Source organism: Pholcus phalangioides, unplaced genomic scaffold (genome assembly GCF_987345545.1).
Source record: "Pholcus phalangioides strain wild (caught in Gottingen) unplaced genomic scaffold, Ppha-v1.0 ptg000003l_1, whole genome shotgun sequence".
Lineage (NCBI taxonomy): Eukaryota > Metazoa > Arthropoda > Arachnida > Araneae > Pholcidae > Pholcus > Pholcus phalangioides.
Window position 1 is genome coordinate 25,246,984 of NW_028301596.1, and position 25,021 is coordinate 25,272,004.

The 25,021-nt window shown below is 37.9% G+C and overlaps 1 protein-coding gene across 6 annotated transcripts in view; it reads right to left on the reverse strand.

Annotated features, from left to right (window-relative positions):
* The window catches only part of LOC149088342 (ras-related protein M-Ras-like), a 165,821-nt gene that overhangs the window by 68,237 nt on the left and 72,563 nt on the right, over window positions 1-25,021 (reverse strand). For all 6 annotated transcript variants that reach the window (XM_089247214.1, XM_089247220.1, XM_089247226.1 and 3 more), the window contains one exon: window positions 20,951-21,050. In XM_089247214.1, coding sequence (XP_089103340.1) covers window positions 20,951-21,050 — 100 coding nt within the window. The remainder of the gene's footprint in view (window positions 1-20,950; window positions 21,051-25,021) is intronic.

The window sequence follows — 25,021 nt, forward strand, 5'->3', positions numbered from 1 at the left end:
GCTCCTTGCCACAGGCATCTCGTCGCCTTTTTACCATGGACAGAAATTCCAAAATTCGATTCCTGATTGACACTGGATCCGATGTTTCTATCCTACCAGCATCACCATCACAACGACGCCACTATGAAGCTCTCTGCTGCTAATGCTTCATCCATTAGTGTTTATGGTCAAAAGAGGGTGACATTAGATTTCAATCTCCGTCGTAATTTCACTTGGACTTTCCTACTGGCTAATGTTTCCACACCCATCATTGGGGCAGACTTTCTGTTCAACTTTGATCTTGTTCCGGATCTCCGACGACGATGTTTACTGGATAGGACAACAAAACTCAACGCTGACTGTGATCTTCACATTGCAGAAGTTAACTCAATCAAACTCATCGAAGGTGACACCATCTACCACAGCCTTCTCAGCAAGTTTCCCGACATCATCAAACCACCACAACCAGGACAACCTGTGAAACACTCTGTCGTGCATCATATCGAGACTGTTGGTCCACCTGTGCATGCCAAACCAAGACGTCTAGCTCCTGATCGATTGAAAATCGTGAAGCAAGAATTTCAGCAGATGCTTGACCTCGGCCATTTACGACCATCTAACAGCTGCTATGCATCACCTCTGCACTTGGTCCCGAAAAAGGACAGTGATGAATGGCGTCCAGTTGGTGATTACCGAGCTTTAAATGCACAGACTGTGAAAGACCGGTACAGTGTTCCAAATGTTCTGGACTTTACATCTGAATTGCATGGTAGTAAAATCTTTTCCCACATAGATCTCATTAGGGCCTATCATCAGATTCCTATACATCCGGAAGATGTCCATAAAAGTGCTATTATCACACCGTTTGGGTTGTTCGAGAGCACTCGAATGCAATTTGGCCTTTGCAACGCTGCAGCCACATTCCAAAGGTTTATTGACGAGGTCACTCGTGGACTTCCATTTGTATATGCCTTTGTTGATGACATACTGGTAGCCTCGAAATCACCAGAAGAGCACATCGAACATCTAAGGTTGTTATTCCAACATCTGCAAATATATGGCCTCAGCATCAAGCCCTCTAAATGTGTATTTGGTGTTTCATCAATTGAATTTTTGGGTTACCAAGTTTCTGGATCTGGCATCGAGCCTTTAACAGATCGTGTTGATTGCATCCTGAACTTTCCTAAGCCAAACACCATCACTCAATTACGACGTTTTCTTGGTCTCTTCAACTTTTATCGTCGTTTTGTGCCCAGAGCTGCACACATCTTAACACCTCTACACAAGTTTTTGGAGGGAATAAAAAACAAAAAGAAATCCAAAAGAGCTACTCAAACCAAGCCAGCTGATATCCTTCAGTGGACTGATCCAGCCGAGCAAGCATTCATCGATGCGAAGCAAGCTTTAGCGGGTGCAACATTACTTCACCATCCAATTCCTGGTGCCAAGCTAAGTCTTTGGGTCGACGCCAGTGATTTAGCAGTAGGTGGTTCGCTAATGCAATCAAATGGAAAAGGATGGGAACCCATTGCATTCCTGTCCATGAAACTGACAAAGAGTCAACAGAAGTTCTCCACTTACGACCGAGAACTGTTAGCAATATACACTGCTGTCAAAAGATTCCGACACATGCTAGACGGCCGTGAATTCACAATATTCACGGATCAAAAACCTCTCATCTTCGCCTTCAAGCAACATCCTGATAAATGCAGCCCACGTCAATGGCGACACCTCGACTTCATCTCGCAATTCAGCACTGATGTTCGTCATACTAAAGGTGCAGATAATGTGGTAGCTGACGCTCTTTCAAGAATAGAAATCAACTCGATTTCCAAATCACCATTCCTGGATTTTGACCTTTTTGCAACTGCTCAACGAGAGGATCCTGAATTAAAACAGTTACAGCAAGACAACTCGAGTTCACTGACTTTCAAGTCAATGCCAAGTCCATTTACCGCAACAGAACTGGTATGTGATGTGTCTACAGGCTCACCAAGACCATTTGTTCCAGCGAGCTTCCGCAAGACTATTTTTCATCATTTCCACAATCTTGCTCATGCAGGTGTAACATCATCTACTCAGCTAATATCTACAAGATACGTTTGGCCTAACATGAGAAGGAACATCAAAGATTGGGTAAAGTGTTGCAATGAGTGCCAACGCTCAAAGGTTCATAAGCATACCAAAACACCTTTAGGCACCTTTGCAACACCCGATGCAAGATTTTCTCATATTCATATCGATCTGGTTGGACCTCTGCCTCCTTCAGAAGGAAAGACATACTGCTTAACAGTAATCGATCGCTACACCAGATGGCCGGAAGTCATACCTGTAGCAGACATCACAGCAGACACAGTTTGTCGTGCCTTGTTCGATGGTTGGATTTGCCGTTATGGATGTCCATCAACCATAACAACCGATCAAGGACGGCAGTTCGAATCATCGTTCTTCAGAGAACTGATCAACCTGCTTGGCACTAGCAGGATTCGTACCACTGCTTACCATCCACAGGCCAATGGCATGGTCAAACGGTTTCACCGTGTCTTAAAAAGCTCATTGAAGGCACATGAGAATCCAAAGTGGACCGTCACATTGCCAGCCATCTTACTTGGTCTCAGGGCAGCCGTCAAGCCGGATATCAAAGCCTCTAGTGCCGAGTTAGTTTTTGGTACATCTTTGAGATTACCTGCAGATCTCTGCACGGATACACCCGGTCAGCTCTCATCAACATACACATACGTACAACAGCTCAGAGAGCATATGAATAGTATCAAACCATGCAAAACATCAGCTCATGGTCAATCCAAAATTTATGTGCATCCTCAACTGCAAACTTGCTCACATGTGTTTCTTCGAATTGACAAGATCACACCACCTTTGACACAACCATATACTGGACCCCATGAAGTGATTTCTCGTAATGAAAAAAATATCACTTTAAATGTAAATGGGAGAAAGACCTGTGTTTCACTTGACAGAGTGAAACCCGCATTTATCTTTAACGATGTATGTGTGGAACTTGACAAAAACAAGCTCGAAGAAAAGAAAAATGACACTGTGCCAGTACAACCATATGTCACTAGGTCTGGCAGAAAAGTCAAATTCAGTCCTAGGCTGATAACCGAAATTAATTTTGTTTCGAATTGTGCATCATAATATTTTTTTTGCATCATATAATTCTACATTTCATTGATTTTTTTTTGCATCTTGTATTTCATGCATCTCATTTACATTATGCATCCGATATATATTTTGTACAGCTTATTGAATTTTCTGCATTTAATTGTACATTTTGCATCATATTTTTTTTTAAGTGTATACTTATTGCACATGATTTCCTGCATCATTGTATTATGTCTTGCACATCTATTATTCTGCATCTTATGATTAATTTTTTGTATCACATTTTCATTTTGTATCTCATTTATCGTTCTCTCACCATGTTCCTTCACTGGGGGGAAACTCATGTGGTGAGATTCGATTTGTATTTTATCTCACAGATGGCAGCACTTGTAAAGCCGGCGCCATTGGATTGTCACGCGGGAAATCGCGGAAGAAGCGATCGAACCATCAAGAGCTCAACATGTCGCTCCGTAGATTTTTTTATTTCGTCTTATGTTTCGTGTTGTAAATAAATAATTATTTTAAGAAATTAATCAATTATCCTGATCCATCATTTTATTCAAATCACGCAACCTCATAACCCAAAGGTTATAATAATTAGTAATAATATAACGCTCCTAAATTCATCATTGATCACTAGCACCCAGACATGCCAACTTTTAAAATCCAGGAATCCGGAGATTCTCCCGAGGGCCCCCCCCCCCCAAGACACTCATATACTCGATCAAAAAAAAAGTTCATAAAAAAAATATTTTTAATCAATTAAGAAAAAGTTACATTTCCCCCCCCCCCCCAAGGCAGGTTCTGCATTGCCCCTGAGCAGAATATAATTCCATTCCAGTCTTTCCATGCAGAATAGAAAAATCACATCTACATACTGTTCATAAAACATAAGTGTTTCCTTTCGTGAATGCTTTCCTTGAGTGATTGATAATCTTGGGTATATGAATGCTTAAACGCTTTATATAGCTTAAAGTTTTATATTTTCTTTCTAAAGATGTTTAATCGGAAGAAACAATTAAAATTCAAATTACAAAGCTGCCGTATCAAAAATGTGTTTACCGCACGGCTGTTAATGGAATACGATAACGATTATACAGGAATTTCGGAAAACCAAGGTCATGCCCCTGATAAATGATTGCCGATAAACACTACGAAAACGAAGTCGCGTCTTTGCCAGTTGCTTAAATGCGGTCACAGAGACTTTTCTAAGACTGCTCGATGGAAATGACTCCGGCTGTCCTCTATGGGTGTTTTCCCTAACGATGACGGTAATCATCGATGCCACGACAACGTGAAAGCTAGCGTAAAATCTAATTTTCAACCAAAATCCCGAGAAATTTTAACAAATCCGGAAAGCGGGAGGGAGGATGAAAAATCGGGAGAGTTGGCAGGTCTGAGCACCCCAATCATCGCAGATATTCATCGCATCGCCCTTGAAACCATGCAGCCGATCTGCTTAATGAATCATAAGAGTTTGCATATTTTTAAAGTTCACATATTTATTCTGTATAACTGGGATTACTCTTTGTGCTTGGGTCTCACCCAGATAGCTCAGCCCGAGGATCTCATGACAATTAGATCTGTTTACGATTTGCAACAAATTGGTGGGTAGGCAGTTTTAGCATGATTGGGGGGGGGGGGGGAGACGGCACAGAAAAATCAGTTCGTTCAAGGGAGCATGAGCTGTTAAAAAGGCCCAAGCTTACTTCATGGAAATTGCACGGAATCTCATTCCAAAAACTAAACATCAACATGGTTTCTAGTTTGCAATATTATTAGTTTTTGTGCATTTCTGCTATCCTTTTGATAATGTCTTCAACTATACAATCAATCGAAAATTCTAGGATTTTTGCTGGATGCTGAATCAGCAGAAATTTCAGCATTGCAGTAAAAAATATACATTTGATAACTTCTTTTGTGGTGCCCCTTTTTTCCTCATGCCCTAAGCACGTGCTTATTTTGCTTAATGGTTAATCCGACCCTGTTCGTGGCGGGAAATTCGGGGGGGGGGGGTGCAAAATCTAATATTCATTCTTGGTAGGAGCCCAGATACCCAGTTTAAAGGCAGCCATGAGCATGATAACATGGACTCAAACGTTGTGTTGGGACGTGTTGTGTTGAGACGTGTGTTGTGACATGACGTGTTGGGACGGGACGTTAGGTTGTGACAGGACTCAAACGTTACGTTGTGTTGGACGTGACGTGTTGGGACGGGACGTGACGTTGTGTTGGGACGTGTTGTGTCAGGACTCAAACGTTACGTTGTGTCGTGTGGGTTGTAACGTTTTATTGTTACTTCCCGAATTATTTTTTATCCTCAATTTTTTTGACAGCACAAGGAAATAAGACAACAACGAGTTCAAATCAAGACATTTATTCAATTATAAAAAATTAAACAGAGTTATAAAATTTAGTAAAAATTTTGCTAACGATATTAAAAATTTAGTATAAGAACATTTATATATATCACATGGACTTTTTTTACATATTGCACTTATCTGAACTTCAGCATATGACTAGAGGAAAGTCACCAATTCCACACGACTTCTAAAGTCCAGTTTTGAAGTGGTCGTCCTCTGAGTAGTAGACCCAAAAGAGGCTGATTCACTTTAGCCCAGAGGTGGTCGAGGTGTCTAGGAGACCATATCACATTTCAAGAGGTACTGTCAAGAACTGGCACAACATCGGAACCAAGAAAAAAATCTGGTCGTACAAGTGACGCAACTCCATAGGTGAAACGATCGGACGTCAGCGCAGAGGGTGCCAAGGGGTTAGGATTGCAGGTGGTTGGGAATGAGGCTGCGATGAGGCAGACGTTGAGAACAGCCCTAGTCGACTACGTGGTTGGCGACACCACCTAGACTAGGACCAGAAACTCTAGGTGTAGAGACCTTTCCGTCATTAGATGAGCTAAGTCACCACTCATATATGTGAAGCTACTATTAAAAAGAAATTCGGACCTGCCGAGACATAAATGCAAATGTAGAAAAAAAACATCACAGGATACTTTTCCGAGTCTAAGGCTAGATGAAGTTTCGTTACATTTAATCTGATTAGTGAAAAACTAGCACCACTGTGCTACAACATCGGAGAACTGGACTTGTAGAACGAGTGAGGTGAAAAGGAATGTGTACGCTCGATAAACACAATCCGTATTTATACTAATCATGAAACAAATATTCTTTGTCCACTTGGACCACGGAAACACTTCGTCACAACAAGAAAACTATTACGTCACAACGTACACTTCGACATAATTTACATATAGTTTCAGAATATTAGTGTAATTTATCGTTTGGCAACATGTCAGGTGAACTGGCCAGGTTCACCCAACACGACCAATGACAACCAGAAAAGTTTACTAACGGAGGTCCGCGGCCATCCGCTGGCAAATGAAATACTTAAGTTAACATAAAATTTAGAACAAACAACCTCCAATGAGACTAGATGATATCTCTCCCGGGAGACACCAACAGATTAAGGAATCAAAAGGTAAGTCATCCCCTTGACATAAATTAAGGAAACATGACCCGGAGGACGTCATGTTACACGGTGTTGTGACTCAAACGTTACATTGTATCGTGTCGGTGTTGTGTTGGGCCTCAAACCTTATGTTGTATCGTGTTGGGACTGAAACGTTACATTACGTCATGTCAAAACTGCTAGAACAGCCAAACCTTTTTTTTGTTGCACCCTCAGGAAAAATTTTCAAACTTTTCTCATTATTTTTCCTTAACCCTGATTTGGTGCCTCTTCTGTTGCTCCACAAAGTCTGCATGAGTCCCCTTATTTGAGCCGCCACTGCCTATCGTATACAGAAAAAAAATCATTTTAATTATTGTAACCCCCCCCCCCCACATAGGATTGTAGAATTTATAACTAGGTGCTCTGGCATGACTAAATACTAATTCTATTGGTTATGATTAGTGCCATGATATATTTAGTCACTGAATTATTTGAAATTTAATTCATTCTTCAATGGCTCGACAGTCTGCTTAAAGACCCTATTTTTAGCTGACCTCTTCAAAGTCAGCACTTTGAGGTTTTAGTTATTGTATGCTATTCCAAAAGTATCCACCTACCTTAATTACCTTACCGTATAATAATTACATGCAAGTAACAATTGAAAACATTTTGTATAAATTCAAAGATTCGCATAATAAAATATTTTCATATATTAAGCTCGTAGCGAAAATAATTACAAAGAAAAAACCATGACTTGTTTAAGATTCCAATAATGAATTATTAGAAATTATTACTAAAGTATCGTATCACAAAAATTAAAAAATTAATTTATTAAGTACTGGAGCCGAAGAATAAATAGGGCATTGCATGACGTATTGTGTTAAATATTGGAAGTTTATTACATTCCTTTTTATTTATTAATTTTTAGGGAATGCATAGATAATATATGATATACAGGGTGTGAACTGTTAAGAGACCGAAGAGGAAAAAAAATTGCAATGAAACATGGTGTTGTAAACCACCCTGAGAGTGAAAATCATGAAAAACGTCTGCAGGCTCTGAGTCTAGAGGAGACGAAAGGTGGATGTCAGTTGATTGTTGAATGTGTTTGTGGGTTCACTCACCATATCTTCCGTAATCAGTGTCACGAAATGCATGCGCTGGGATAGGATCACGCATTGCGGACAATGCAAATCAGCGCTATTGTGGTAGTAAGCACGTGTGGCAGTTAGTTGTCTGTTTAAATTAGTATTGTGGTGGCTGACTAAACGAATGAGGAATACACTGATATGTATTTGATTTACGGTCGAGCAGATGGAAATGGACACTGCACCGAGGCGTCTGCACCATACTACCTTTGCCACGATCGATAAGACTACTACGGGAGACTGGGACGTTACACCCAGCACAGCATGGTGCCTGGAGATTGCGCAATGTACACACTCCTCAAATGGAAGAAACCATACAGCAACGGTTCACTGATTACCTGTCGACAAATACATGAGCGGTTGCAGCTGAACTCGATGTTCAGCACACGGTGGTCTGGAATGTTTTGCATAGTGAAAAGATGTACCCCCTTCCACATTCAGAAGGTACAACTCCTAATTGAAGATGATTATCCCTGTTGTGAACAGTTCTTGCACTGGATGTTTGATGTCACCACAAATTCTAATCCTCAATTTCTGGCCTGTTTTATTTACTGATGAGGCCAGCTTTACTTGAGAAAATATTGTGTCAACACACCTAATGCACACATGTGGGCGATGGATAATCCCCAAGCCAATGCACCGTGGGAATCTCAACAGAGGTTTAGTGTCAACGTATGAGCAGGAATCCTCTGTGATTATCTCTTGGGACCTGTACCTGCTGCCCGAACACCTAAATGGAGCAACTTATCTTGTTTTTCTGCAATACATCCTCCCGGAATTGCTGCAAAGTGTACCAACCACAGTGCAGCAAGGTATGTGGTTCATGCATGATTCCTCTGCACATTTTTCCCGCGAGGTGTGTAGTCACCTAGATGTTACATACCCAAGGAGGTGGATTGGACGCATGAGACCCGTTGCTTAGCCTCCACGTTTGGAAGATCTCAATCCGCGTGACTTTCCCCACGGGGTCACCTTAAATCACTCGTTTATGCGACATCGGAGGATCTCGTTGCGTGGATTGTCATTACTGCGACAGACATCAAAAGCATACCCGGTATCTTCAAGTGCATCCGGAAATCGTTTTTACGTCGTTGTGGACTGTGCAATGACATCAGCAGCCACCACTTCCACCAACTCTTGTAATAATTAATCAAATAAATATTTTTGTAGTCATTATATTGTATTTTTTGTTGTTCCAGCGTGACATCAAAACCTGCATGCGTTTTTCACAATTTTTACCCTCTCAATGCATTTTTTACAATTTTCACCTTCTCAACGTGGTTTTCGACACTATGTTCCATTGCAATTTTTGTTGCTCTTGATGTCTACTAACAACCCTCTGAGTTTGTTGGTCTATTAACAGAACACCCCATATAGAAGATATATATTGTAACAGCATATAGACAGCTCTTGAGCTGTGCCACCCATGATCAGGAGTTGAGAAAAAATTGCAGAAAAGTTCAGATAGAAAGAGAGAAAGTGTGTTTCGTCTGTAAAAACACTTGAACTATGGTGCGTTATAATGACTCTCAGAGAAAACTAATTTTTAGATGCATTTTATGAAGCTAGGAACACAAATGCGAATTTTCGGGATCACTGATGCGGCTTAAACGCCAAACTGACACTTAATGAATGGCGAGAATTTCGTCTCAAGGCGCAAGCCACCCATGGTATACAGAATTTCTACAAAACTATATTTGAGTTTTTTTTAAATATTCATTTTTATTTTTACAAATACGTTTTCAATTTTTGATATCCTTTTTTTTTGGGGGGGGGGAGGGGGGTGCGTCCCCACTCCCGCCATATGCCTGAGTGAGCAACCATGGGTGAAAAATACTTCACACGCCTCTGATAATTGGTATCAGTGAAAAAAAGTTTTTAGCAACATTCTTTTGAGACTTGACTAAATCCTCATAAAATCATTGTTGTATTGTATCCAAACACGATTCCGTGATTCGATTCTGCGTTCGATATGTGATTCCTGCACTCGTACATTTTCGTCCACAATTTATAAAGAGCACAGTATAGATTAGCACAAAAGACCAAAGTTTATAATCAATTAAAACAAACTAATAAAATAAAAAGCAAAATATGAATTTGCAAATGAAACGGACTTGTGAGCTGCACAGCACAGAAATGCATTTGTACTGACACATGCAGCTTATCAAAGCTAATTTAGTTGAGTTTCTATATATAGAAGCAGCTTCTTTTTCTTTTTTTCCTTCCCGCTATCAGCTCCTTTATTTGTGAGCACTTGTCTGCTTTGGTGCCCCTAATATCACACTGTCTGCTGAATAGGTGCCTCGATTATAACTTCTATTCTAAATTTTCATGTAGCTTCTTTCTTTCTCTCTCACACATTCCTCTATACTCCCCAAGAGACCACTCCATGTCTGGCTACAAGTTGAGCAGTTTTGCTCCATGCTGCTTCTGTACTGAGAACGATTTGAGAAAAGGTTTTTTCTACAACACACCCGGCGACCTCTACTGACATACCATTAATAACCCTTTCTGCTGTACCTCAGAAAGGGAATTTCAGCAACAGACATTTTTATAATATACATTTGTGTAATAAATTTCGTTTTGACTAAATTGAATTCATTAAGGAGAAAGGGTCTCGCTCTTATGAGGGTAGAAGGTCCTGGGGAAAGATGGGGGAGGGGGCAGCACGAGAAGAAAATATGGTGCAAAGAGCCATTTGGCTAACAAAAAAATATGACAACCACTGGACCATATAGTTTCATAATTAAAAATTTTTTTAATTTATTCAATCATGATATAACGCTGTATAATAATACTAAGAACATCCATGAATGGATCATTAATGGATTCGTTCTGATGAACACAAAGAACCCGGTAACAGAAAAACTTTGTTTATCATTTTTCCTGATCAGTTATCAGATAATTTTTTTCAGATGGTGCAATAAAGCGAAAGGAAAGTATCCTCCTTATGAAATCATTTAAATGCTTCTTATACTAAATCTGTTTGCAGACACAGATTTACTGCTTTGCCACGAGCTAGCTATTCAAATTGCTCTGTCTTTTTCACGTTATAGAGTTCCTGATAACGAATAACTAAAATCACCCCCCCCCCCTCCGAACTTGCTATGCCGACCCGCTTAACACCCTGTACATACGACACCAGGGCTGCAACTTGGGAGGAGCAGGGTCATCTTAAGAGTATCACGGGCCCCAGGCAAGGTCGTTTTTCGGAGGCCCTACCTGGTAAATCCTAGAAAATTTCAACCGGATTTTATTTTTGTGAGGCCCCTGGGCTGTGCCCAGGTGGGCCCATGCACTAAGACAGCACTGACTGATTCCTCGAACTCCGAGCCAGAGGTGTGCACAAATGTAATCCTTTCATCCCTCCTTCAATATTAAAAGGGGGTGCCAAAATGTGTGCTTGCCCTGGCTGACCACGCATGTCATTGTGGTCCTGTACATCAGTATGTACGTTGCAAGGTTTAAGGTATATACAGGGCCGCGGCTGCATTGGCTTACACAAAGGTGGGGATTTGGGATTCTAACCCCCCCCCCCCCTCAGAGAAAAAGATACTTTTTAACTGGAGCAAGCAAACTTTTGGCATTCCCGTGTAGGGAGAGGTGAGGAGGAGTGGTTAAAGGGGTAATTCGGGTGCCCCCTCTAGTTTAGCACCCGGTACAAAGGACCCACTCTCCCTAGTTGTGGCTTTATGTGTGTATCTAAATCAGAAAATGCTTGAAAAAACGATAGGTGTGAAAATTGTCTTAGTGCACTATTCGATATTACCAGCATACACCGTTTGATCTAAACACTTTCTTCTTTCATTGCTAAAACCAAGGCAGATTTAACAGTGGGTACAGCGGGCTCGCGCCCGTGCCCGCCTCCTGGAGTGCTTCGAAAACCCCAAATTTTACACCTTTTTCTAATTTGAGGGGCCTAATATTTCCTTAAGCACCCGAGACCTCAACCAACTTTAATATGCTACCGGCAAAAACAAAAGATAGACAGGAACAGTCATATATGATACAAAAATAAATACCAAAAAGACAGAACAATGAAAGCAAAACACACACAATGCAGCTCTTAGGGGAATATATATTTCCTCCCTGGTTCATACTTATATTTTTAATGAATGTTTCAAAAGTTTGATATGGAGTTTTGCAATTATAAAAATTCCTTCCTTTAGATGTCTATTCATTTTTACTTCTAATAATTTATTATGAATTTATTATAAATAGTTGGACCCCCCCCCCCCCGGGTAATTTGTACTTTTTTGGATGAGGTATCAATTGGGTTTTTTGCTAAAACGTTATAATCGGGATCCAATGCATTTCATTCAAGTATTTTAAAATATACTAGCTATAATACACAGCCATGCCCGGGTTTTCTTCAATGAGGTTTTTTCATATCTTCCTCTTTCTTTGAGGAACATACAAACCGTGTCTAAGTTAACCAATATTGCGACTTACTGCGCGACTTATGAAAGAAACAAACCTAGATTTAAAGAAATGTAGAAATAAATATTTTTTTCCCCTTTTTTAAGGGATGCTAGGTATTCCGATTCCCCCTCCCCCGAACTTGCAAGTTATCAATCTACATGTTTCTGCTTCAAAAAATACTTAGTTAAAGCTGTGAAATTTTTTTTATTTATTCTATGGGCCCATAATTAATTTTAAAACAACCTAAACTATATGAATTTATGCAGTTGAATATTAAAAGACATTACGGTGACATTAATTTTCATGCTTGAGAAGATATAAATAAAAAGTTGAAATGAATGTTATTGCATGAATATCCAACTCAAAAGTAGGTCCGGCTAATTACTTCAAATTTTCTGGGCTTTGTATCTCTAAGAAAATTCAATATTTCAAAAATCGAGAATTTGATACAATTTTTTAAAACAATTGATAAATTGAGGAGATTTAGTGAAGGTTTCCTGCCACAAAAGCGTAAAAGCGGCAACTTTAACACTGATTTCTGCGGGGATCATCCTTTGCCTGGCCCTTAAAGTGATACTGATGTCATGAGTGCATCAACACATTCAATTTCCCACCCCTCTCTCCTTCCCATAGAGAAACCACAAAACACACATAAATACATGGAAGCAATACTTATATTCTCTTTTTGCTCAACTGGAATTCCACAACGCACTTATGTACTGAATAAGTACTTATTACACAACACAATCTCTCTCGTCACCTGAGACCTCTGAGCCAATGAAAACCCCTTATAGATATCAATGATTGCTTTCGTCCAATAGCATGAGTCTTCACCGACTTTGTGTGAAAACACACGAGGCTCTTCGCAACGTCCCTTATGGGAGTTCCTTGCCCGGTTCGAAATATCCAGTAATTGTAGTAGCAAACGTTTAGGACAGTTTTGGACAGTACGGTAAAAACCATGGTATTTACCGTGGTTTTTACCGTACTGTCCAAAACCTTGCCAACCCTGGCTCCAGGGGGCCTCTTGGTTGAGGGTCGGACCACCTCGATCAGCTCCAGGAGGCCTCTCAGTTGAGGGCCGGATCTCCAAGATGTTACGTTACTGCACGTAGCCTTGACAAGGCCAGCCGCTACGTTATTTTCCGTCTATCATCAGCAATGAAGTATTTTCGACTATGAAGATAAAATTATGATTTTGATTCCGGACCTGCCGGGAATCAAATTCAGTCACTATAAACTATTTCATTTTGAAGAACTATTGGATCATTTTCTCAGCCTAAGGCCAAATGATATGGTAGCAAGGCGAAGAACTGTCCAACTAGAGGGCTTCAGTTGAATGAACAAAACAAAGGAAGAGCGCAAGTGTTAGCCAAAGAGGGAGGAATATATACACCTTTTTCATAAAATTTTAGGACCATATGTCCTTGCAAGACCTTTTGGCCTCAACAAAAATATCTCATTTGCATACTCATGCGGTTTGCCACATTTACTAAGAACCGGTTGAGCCCCCAAAATTGCGATGTCCCTTATGGGAGTTGCTTGCCCGGTTCGAAATATCCAGTAATTGTAGTAGCAAATGACAAGTGGAAAATTATGACAAATAAACTTTCGCATGAAAATATTATTTATTAGTTTCGAATGTATAAGTTACACAATTTTAACACTAGATTAATTCAACATAAAACCCTCTATTCGACATTGACAAAAAGATACTGTCTCACCGGTTTATGGTCATCAATAGTCAATCTTATATGCCGGTCAGACATCCGACACTAATAGTCACTTAAATGTAGCGTAGCGTCGTCAGTACCAGCGGAGGTCTCTCGGTTGAGAGCCGGATCACCTTGATCAGCGTTAACTTACTCATGCGTTAATAAATAATAAACATCCCAAAGAAAATATCACATCGGAAATCTGGCAACATGACCCAATTCGGAGAGCTGATCAGACTCTCCCGACTATGTAAACATTAAACAAATAACACAAAAAGAAATTAAATGTTCCGACGGAGGTCTGCAGCCCCCCACCAAAAACAAGTGAGTACAACTCTATGTTTTCCACATAACGAGACTTGCAATAACTCCCCCGGGAGGTTCTTTACTGGAAATAAAAATATTTTACAGGACGAATCCTCAAGTCTCGCCCAACCTATACAGAATTTGAACCAGACTCCTCCACGAAAATAGCGACATCGTCGTCATGAGGAAAATTAATTTATATGGGACATCAGTAGCCCATTCTCGTTCGACAGCCGAAAGACCCCACCTGCCGAACTAAGCGAACATTCTGGCCCTTACCAGTTTGCCAGCAGGTCCTCGGGTGGTTTCCGGTAACTGAGAGGTCACTGGGGTCTAAAATAAGAAGGAATTTCTCACATAACGACAAGATCACCAATAACGTAGAGGGATCGGATCCCGATACGTTACATCTTCAGAGAGAGTGAATGGGGTAGTTTCCATGGGGTAGTCGCGTTAAACTCTCTCTCGGAATGGGAAAGAGACAAGCTTCGATGAAGCAAGATGGGTGAGTGATACAATTTTTTTCATTCAATTAGTGGGAGTGCCAGTATCTTGAAATGTATGTTAATCGAATTGATATTTCTGATGTAACATGTTTGTTTAGTTAATATACTCCTCGAAGTGAAAAGGAATCTATGTACTATATCTGGCAGTAACTGTAATTTGAATATTATACTATGATGTATCATTCATTCAATCAATTATCAATATTTAATCTGAGCATTCGATTTGAATATTCACTTAAAAATGACCCCTCACGAAAAGCACCCGTGACAATGATTCTGACGACTATTGAGAAACCTCGCAGCAAACAAGGTAAGCAACGACATTCTCAAATCTCTATGGCTGAAGCTCTTGCCACAGCAACGTGCAAGCAATTTTGTCAATGAGCTCGGAATCTTTGTCAAAATTACCCGACATGGTCGATAAATTTCTCGAAACTTGTGATTACGTGAATCCGAATGTCATGGCTATCGCAATACCAGAAAATGGCGCATCGCAGTCATTATCACATGAAATATGACTCACCTCTCTTTCGGCTGTTAATGGAATACAATAACGATTATACATGAATTTCGGCAACCAAGGGCTTATCCCAGATAAATGATTGCCGGTAAACGCTACGTAAACAGTCACGTCTTTGCCAGTTGCTTAAATGCAGTCACCAAGACTTTTTTACTGCTGCTCAATGTAAATGACCACGCTGTCCTCTATGGGTGTTTTCCCTAATGACGATGGCAATCATTGATGTCACGACAACATGAAACCTCGAATAAAATCTAATTTTCTGTTAAAATCCAGAGAAATTTTAACAAATCCGGAGAGCAGGAGGAAGGATGAAAAATTTGGAGTCTCCCGCCTAAATCCAGAGAGTTGACAGGTCTGCATATGCCTCAATCTGTGGACTACACTGAAATGGCTAGAGCACAGGAAGATGACGATGAACTGATCAGGATACTTTCTTCAGACACAGGTCACAAGCTTAAAAAATTTCCAGTTTTTGGTTCGAACTTACAAATCTAATATGATGTTTCCACTGGACAAAGCAGACTGTATGTTCTAGAGTCCTTCCCGAAAACTGTTTTCAACTCTATTCACGGAGTTTCACATCCTGGCATCCAAGCCACTGCCACAACTATTGCAAAAAAATTTGTTTGGCCATCAATCAAAAAAGATTACAAAACATGGGCAAAATCCTGTCTGACATGTCAGAAGTCCTAGTATACCAGAACACCTGTGGGACATTATCTACCAGTTTCCAAGCGCTTCGACGAAGTACTTTGGATATCATAGGTCCATTACCCTCTTCAGAAGGACATCAGTATTGCATAACCTTGATTGACAGGTTCACGAGATGGCCTGAAGCCATACCAGTTCCAGATATTCGAGCCGACACAGTGGCAGCTGCGATATACAACGGATGGATCACTCGCTTTGGTGTTCCTAGTGTCATTATTACAGACCAAGGTTCCCAATTTGAGTCCCACCTCTTTACAGAACTGTTGCACATCATAGGGTTCACGAGATGGTGCACCACTGCTTACAATCCTAAATGCAATGGTTTCATCGAAAGATGGCATTGAACCTTGAAAACAGCAATCAGATGTCACAGCAATAAACAATGGACTCGAGTGTTGCCTACAGTTCTCCTGGAATTAAGGTGCACATTCCAGGAAGAGTTCAACTCAACCTGAGCAGAAGTGGTTTACAGCACAAACATCCGACTTCCAGGGGATTTTCTAGATACATGTGCCTCATCTCCATCTTCTTCCGATTTCATTCAACATTTTCGTGACTATTTTAATAACCTTAGATTATCTCTGCCCTCAAGGTATTCAACACCGCATGTTTTTGTCTCTTCAGCGTTAAACACCTGTCCTAGTCTATTCATTCGTATACGGACGCTGTGAGAAAACCATTTCAAGCTCCGTACGAAGGTCCATGGAAAGTCATCAAAAGGACAGAGCAGTATTACACTCTCTCAGTAAACGGCAAAGAAAAGAAAATTTCCACAAACCAGTTGAAACCCTGCTTCACTGAGAATCTCAACTCATTTCATGTCATTGGCAATCCTAATGACAATTAAGCACCTCATCCGAGGACACTTCACAACCTCTTCATACGAAGAAAAAGGTTTATTTTAACACGACAGTGAACACTTCGAGTGAGACTGAGAGATAAATCCAAACTTCAACATATTCGCTCAGGAAGACCCATCAAACCACCTTCTCATTACGTATCACTCTTCTGTTCACTAGAGGGGGAGTATAATGTTGTGTCTTCCCAGCATTTATAAAATATTATTTTTCTCCTTGTGGCAGCACCACGAAAATCCAAAGTCAAGGCCATCTGGCTAGAGAGCTGTTGCTGTTTACAGATGCCAGTCGCATCTTTGCACATGCTCCTGCGCTTGTCCAAATCCTGTTTTATTTTACCTTTGTTAATATTGTAAATAAATTGTTATGTTACTTAATCTACTGTTTCAAATATCATAGTTATGCCTTGAAGTCAGTTCCCATAACTATAATTTAGAATTGAATGGATGGGGAAAGAGCAGAAAATTTTTTGTAGCCCACAGGCAGTAAAACCACAAATGTACCTAGTACTCGTATATTGAAACTTGTACTTTATAAAAAAGTTCAAAAGCACTTGGTCATATTATACAACTAACATTCATTAACTTAATCAATTTAAACATTCTGGAGAAATTTGTTTATAAAATATTACTGTGAAACCATAAACTCTTCCCTGTATAAGAACCAACTTAAATAAACAAGTCTTTTAACAAGCTATGAAAAATTTCTCTATGTTGTAACATGATCAAAAAAGCATGGAAGGGAAAAATAAGTTTTTATTATTGCTTTTGAAAAGAAACATATCTTGTTTCCAAACTGTGACAATTGATAGTCACAGATAGTTTGCCACAAATAGTGTATTGCCACTTCTACAAAAAAAAAAGTGTGAATTCCATTCCAGAGAAAATCTGTCACAGTTAACACTGTCTTAAATGACTTTGCTTTCTAAAGTTCTTGGAATATACTCCATAGAAAACTCTCTCTAAAATCTATTAACCCCTTGAACTGAAATGACGAGTCCAGATCGCCATGAAATTGTCTGTCTAAGCAGTGCTGCCTGAAAATAAATTGCAGTTCAAGGGGTTAATCTTCTGAAAAAAACTGAACTCTACCAACGCGATTTCCCCCCAAAAAACAAATATCTTGATCACATTTGTTTGAATATTAATTAATGTATGAATAATTGAAACATGAACCTCTTACTATATATTTACTTGTATTACATCAAAAAATTAGGAAAAAATACTATTTAAGATTGTTTGAAATATCAAAAGTATCTGCGTAAAATCAGTGATTTATTTAAATTTAAAAAACATGATTTCAATTAAGATTGTAAATCGCGATTTAAATCAAGATACCCTGATCAGAGATATTAAATTTCTTCCAAAAGTCTTTCATGGTCAATTTGTAAGCTTCCCTCATTGATGGTCAGCAAATAGGCACAGCATATTATAATTATCTTTTTAGACTTTGTAGGCACAAATGGGAAGGGGTTTCTCCCTGTAAGTGGTCTTTTCTCTTTTTTTTTTAACCCGAGGGAATTCTGCATTAACACATAAAACACCCAAAATCTTCTAAGTCAGGGCGGAACTCACGAAAAATAAAAAATAATATCTATAGAGAGAGAGAGTGTTATATATACAGGGTGGTACCTATCGACCGCCCAATAATTGTGAATTATTGGGCACGTATTCCTTTACACGTGATTCCTTGTGAAAAACTAATATAGAAAAGTGTTTTCCGTTTTTCAATTGGACAAATATTGAGTGAGTTATAAGCTTTTAAAATGTTGTGACGTGTCATTTTTCTAACGGTCAGTTATATGCCAAACACTGAACCAAAGTGCATTTCTCCGCCAGCAGCGGGTTGTCATTTCTTAAAAATGAACTGAAATATTCAATCCCATTAGAAACAAAGTCGGCCTTCTTCTTTCACGATTGGCGCTTTCACTCTCAGTGCAGTGTGATAGTATAACCTTGTTGTTACGTGTAATTATGTTTTAGCTTCGTCTTCTATGTTGGCAAATTTATCGCAAGATTTGTACCAAATGAGGTCTATTTGCAATTTTTTTCAACCGAATCAATACTTTTTGCCAAAATGTGATAATTTGTTCTCTTTCCCTATCAAGTCAACATTTTTTGGGGAAATTGCATACAGTGCATTCTGTTTACTACGCGATTGTTTTTATACGCTGTCGTTTTAATCAGATTACATATTGATCAATGAAACAGGACAATTTTTTTAAGTTATTTTAAAATCTCATCAAAACAGTCACGTGCCATAAACTTCAAAGAAGATTGCAAAAATGTTAACTTGACGAAGGTGACTTGTGAAAACACTAAAATAATAACAATGCTTCGATCAGAAACTTTCAATCAAACTAGCCATTTTATGAATTGGCATATTCAAAATAATTAGTGGTTTCTCGGATATTTTCTATTGATTATTCATCGAGTCACATTTTCATACCGATTTCTGCATGTCGTAATGACGATTTTTCATTCCTTTTTGACTGCAATTGACTTTTATGGCGATGAAAATTAATAAATTTAATATTAATAAATTGTTACATTATCTTTTCCCAAGAAAGATTTGGACTACTGTAAAATTTTTATACCAGCCTACATGATGCGTGCAAAACTTGGTCATTTTTTTAAAATGAAGGTTTATTCAGAGGCGTATTTATTCGATTGGACTTCGATTTTTGTAGTGCAAGAACCAATTACGTCAAACTGCGGCAAAACAAATGACCAATTGAAAATAATTGTGTTTGTCATGTCAGGAAAGGAGGCAATTGCCCTAGGACCCCTCTTAACAGAGAGGGACTTCAGGATTTTGCCACCCCGTTGCTCTTATATGTGTACTTGGTCTCTTAATTTTTTTTCAAAAAATCATAATTACCCCCCTCCTGGTTCTCAATTTTTGAAATTTGAGAATTTTTTATCACCATGTCTTTACTGTCTGTTGCTTCAAATATGGTTTTGAGTAGAGCCTGCTGTTTCATATGCACATTCACAACATAAATGAGATGCTGTAAAAATTTCAAACTGTAATCATGACAATATTTGTAACTGTGATAGATTTCATTCATTATGTTTGTTGTGTTACTCAGTTAATTGTGTTGCAGAATTTCAATCAAAAGCTGTGATGCAACATGTAAATCTTCCAGAACTTCTGAATTGGAACTGGAAAAAAATCTCATCTTAAAGTTGTTGCAGATGATTTATTCATTTAAGGGGTGTCATGACCCCTGAAGACTAATTTTCAAACATGACTTTGAAAAATATTTCATTCAATCGTGAAAATCAGATGCAAAATATTTCTTGTCAATCGGGTTAATTTTTTTTTTCAAAATAAAATTAAAAATTAATGAATCATAGTGCAAATGTGAACAAGAAAAAACGCTTTGAATGCGATTTCCATAAATTGCAGTTTTTGAGCTCATCCGTTTAAGATTTAAAAGAAATCTACTACAAACCAAAAATTATGAAATTTTGCAGAAATATTTATATGGCATTTTTTAGTGAGATGAATCTCGAACTTCGATGTTTGATCATACGTTAGAATTTTATGAATTTTAAAGTTTGAAAAAATGTAAAAATTTTCAAAAATACGAGAAAATATTCAATATTTGGTTCAAAAAATACTAGGGTTAACTTGGAAATCAGAAGTTCATTTTACTAAACATGGCGAGTAACACATTTGAGCAAAATTTCAGATATATCCATATGGTTTACTTTCTCAATTATATAGGGTTATATCATTGTGCAGTTTAAAAAAAACGCAGGGTTATAAATTTGGTGTACGTTTGGTGAATTTGGCCGGATTTTTAAGTGACGTCATCAATTTTTAAAGCGTTATAACTCATTAATTATGGGTCAGATCAAAAAATGGAAAAAACTTTTCCATATTAGTTTTCACAAGGAATAATGTGCGTAATTATTGGGCGGTCGATTGTTACCACCCTGTATAGTTTATTAAATTATACGATTACATTGATTTAACATATAGTAACACAAAATAAATTTGTTCTAAAATTGTCTAATTGAAAAAAAAAGAAGATTGAATCTATGTAAATATAGGGAGACTGAAGTTGAAGGGACTGCTTTATTCTAAATTTATTGCAACTGATAAATTTATGACAGCTTTATAAATTTTCGGCTGAATTACACATTATTTAATTATCAATTACACAGTATATAAATAACTTTACCTTCAACTGGGATGCCAGTTCTCGACCCTGTTCTTCAGTTACACTCCTCAAGTGAACTAGATCAATTTTATTTGCCACCAAAAGCATTGGATAAGACTCCCTAGAATTAAAATTTTACACAATACAATGCAATCTATCAAATATCTTGTTTCAATATATTCATGAAGCATACATATTAGGCAAGTCTGATAAGTTGGTACTATTTAATCTATTGCACAATTGTTAATCATAATCCAGATGTTTGTCTAGTTAATCATAATCAAGATGTTTGTCTAGTTAATCATAATCAAGATGTTTGTCTAGTTAATCATAATCAAGATGTTTGTCTAGTTAATCGTAATCAAGATGGCAGTCAAGTTAATCACTACCAATCTGATCAAAATTTGCCATTAAAAATTGCAAACTAATTTATTTGAAAAATCAATTAAATCTCTTGAATTTCTATACATGACACTTCAATTAAGTAACAATATTTATAAAAAATAAATTCACATTAATGGAATTCATGTCACAAAACAAAATCAGGATTACAAATACAATAGAAATTTGGTTTACAAGCTTAATATATCGCTCATAATCCGAATTAAACTTGGTCATAGGAAATAATGCTAACTCAAATGATTTGTCCCACAATTGATCGCCCTAACACCAGCTACGATTCTTTTCAAAGACATAGTCCAGGTTGATCTGTTTTAAATCCTGCTTATATTGAAAGCTTCAGCATTTCCAGAATGATATAAAAGCTGTGTTTTTGCCGACAAAAATGGACAGTGGCAAAAAGTAAAAAACCAGGCAAAAATTATTCTTTTTACTCAAGTTTAGTTTCTCGACTACAAAATATTCTTTTCAATATAACGTGTGAAACTTATAAAATTACATAGCATAAAAATGAATATTCAGCAACCAAAAATATGAATATACATCCAAATAAAATATGCATGATTTGTTAAAAAAAATTAATAATTAAAAGCATTTATAATTATTTATTCATAAAATTTGAAAGATAAATCTAATTTTTCAATTTCATGCAAAAAATGTGACAAACTATTTTTGCCAGGGCAGTTTTCACCATGGTTTTTTCCACTGCAGCAAAAAACTTGCTAACCCTGTAAGGGGAGGGGTTTAACTTTGAAATTCCCGTATGTCTTATTTCTTGCTGGATGATAGTGCATTTTTTGATGGGCTTGAGCTATGAATGCTCCTGAAATCAGTGATGTTTTAGTGAATGGGCCCTAATGAACTATTGAAGCCCCTTAAACTATATTGAAGGGTTTTACACACATGTGAGCACAGTATATTTTTCAATTTGCTCTTTCATTAAAATAACACAAACACCCTAGAAAAATGCTTGGGCCTGACCCTCAACCGAAATAAAAAGTCTTTAAGATAGTCTTGACAGCAGTAAGAGAAAATGAGCTGTCTAGTTTTTAGCTTCCATTACATAATGCTCAACAGACACCATGAATAGGAAAACCTCTTATCCAGTGGTTCTTAACCTCTTTTACGTCCCGCACCCCTAATGCGATACAATTTACCAGCGCCCCCTCGAACGATGTATCTTTTTTTGAAATTAATTACTTTAATTACCTATTAATTCTATGCTCAGATGGCAAAATGTAATAAGCCACTTTTTTAAAATTTCACAATGGCAAATTTGTATACAATATTCTGCTAAAATGCAATACTATTGGTTTTTTGAGTTATTATAATTTGCCTTTGTTGTTTTCTCATAAACTGAAAGAGAAAAATAAAATTTTGCCACTGTCCAAAATTTTGATGATCGAGACTTCAGAATGCAAATAAGTCCATTTTTTGGGAAAAGTGACTTATGACATTTTGCCACCTGAGCACAGAATTAATGTTTCCAAATCTAATGCATATTATTTAATCCATTTTATGGCTACAGTTAGAAGTTTTATTACCTTCTAACCTTTTTTTTTTTTTTTTTTTTTGAAAATTTTCAAAACTAAAAAAAACCATATACATTACGGGGTAGACTCCTCTCAAATGCAGTCACTCCTCTTTTACGGTAAAATAATAATTTCCCCTTGTATAATAAAAGTAGGCATTTCAAACCCTATGATTAGGTCACCCCTTTTTTACAGACAAATTTTTTTTGTCCCACTGGTGACTGCAGAATAGAGGTTTTACTACATTTTCGAAATTTGAGAGGGAAAGATTAAATGAATTTTTTCTTCATTTATTGATTCTAAACAGAACAACAACATATATAGAGCGATTCCATGATTTCCTTTCCCCCATTTTACTAACGCATCGTTGATCCTACAGGCCTCATTCAATTAGAAAAAACTACCATACAACCTGTAGAACTCAAATGCAACATTCATGCTGCAAGGGTTATTATAAGTGTTATAAATATTAAAATACAAATGAAAACTTTTATACGGACACCCTCTCTGTGCTCGGAAACCTAATTAAAGTTTCTCCCAAGGCAAATAAAAAAAAAAGTTCCATGTTTCTAAGTGCAATATTTGCCGAGATATTTGAATTAAAAAAAACGGAGGAAAGTTGGGAAAGAACAACATAAATAAGAGGGTGAACGTCCGAGTGGCATGGTGGTAAGATGCTACTCAGTCACGTTCCAAAGTTTAAACCCAGGAAAAAAATGGAGATTTTCCCAAGCAAGCCTGAGGCAACCACCAACAGATGGCGCCTACATTTCCAACCCAACTCATTAATGGCAGTAAATTGCAATATAGCGATATAGCCAGAGTTTGTGTTTGGTGTAGTAGTCCGTCACTGCCATACGCACAATACGCCTGTCATCACGTGAAGTGGTGCACTGAGGTGGATGCGATAAACACGTCGGTCCGTTGTACCCTCCTGCATCCAACGATCACATATCCGCATTACTGTTGTTTGGTTTCGTCCAACACGACTACCGATTTCCCTGAAAGATAATCCACAATCTCGGTAGGCCACTATCCTTCCTCTGTCGAACTCGGATACTTGATCAAAAGATGATCGCTGTTTTCTACGAGGCATAATTGATCGTTTTTTTGAAAAAACCACAAGAAAAACACAATTGCCGTACTTCAAATCGTCGAAATTTCCAAGCCTTAAACAGCGCTTTGAAGTGGCGCCACAGGCGCGCGTGATGTGCGTCTGCGCTGAAATTCTAATCATTTGCATATCTCACCTCCGTTAATGCATGTTGTAAATTTCATATTATTTGCATGCTTCCTTCAGGGTGTTGCATTTACGGTGGCCCGCAGTGAATATAAAATCACCCTGTTGGGGAAAGGGGGCACATGCAAACACTTTTCATATCTAGAACAGTTACTTAATGCTCATGTGGAAAAAACTATCAAAAAAGAACTTTTAGCAATATTTACATCTTTCTATATATATCTTAAATAATTTTTTCATATTTTTTAGTAAGAGACTTCTTTATTTTTAAAGGAATTCAAAGAAAAGTTGAAATTGTTCACATATACCCCACCAAGAAGGCAGTTGTAAACATGCTTGGGGCACTTGTGAATAAGTATAAATACTCATAAAAAAAGGGGTTTTTTTCAATGCTGTACTACTTAAAAAAAAATTTTAATACTATAAATGAAAAAAGTTTAAACCTATAGTGCTAAGCTTCTATATTAACAGCAAAACATATTTTATAACTAAAAACTCAGAGAATGTTATAGCGATCCAATTTTATGTGGAAGAGGAGTGAATTGGCTACACAAGAAGTGCCGCCTGCAATACATGGTTGGGGCAATCTCAATACAATATCGTGTTTTCTGACCATGGAAAAGTCATCCTTTTCTGGAAAGGTAAATGTTTTATTTGTATGTTGTCGTAAAAACTTCACATACGCCTCCTCCAATTCTAATTTTTTGATGCAACCAACGTAATGAACCTTTGTCTTCTGCGTAGCGAATTCTACTACGACGAAATTGTTGATTGCTAACTCTGGTGTGCAGCCTACATTTAGGTCTTATGTGTTTAGTGATGCGATGCTACATCGATTACGAACAAGAACAAAACTAAAACTTTAATAATCGACATCCAGCAGAAACATCTGTTACCATAACAACAGAGCCGACTTTCGAA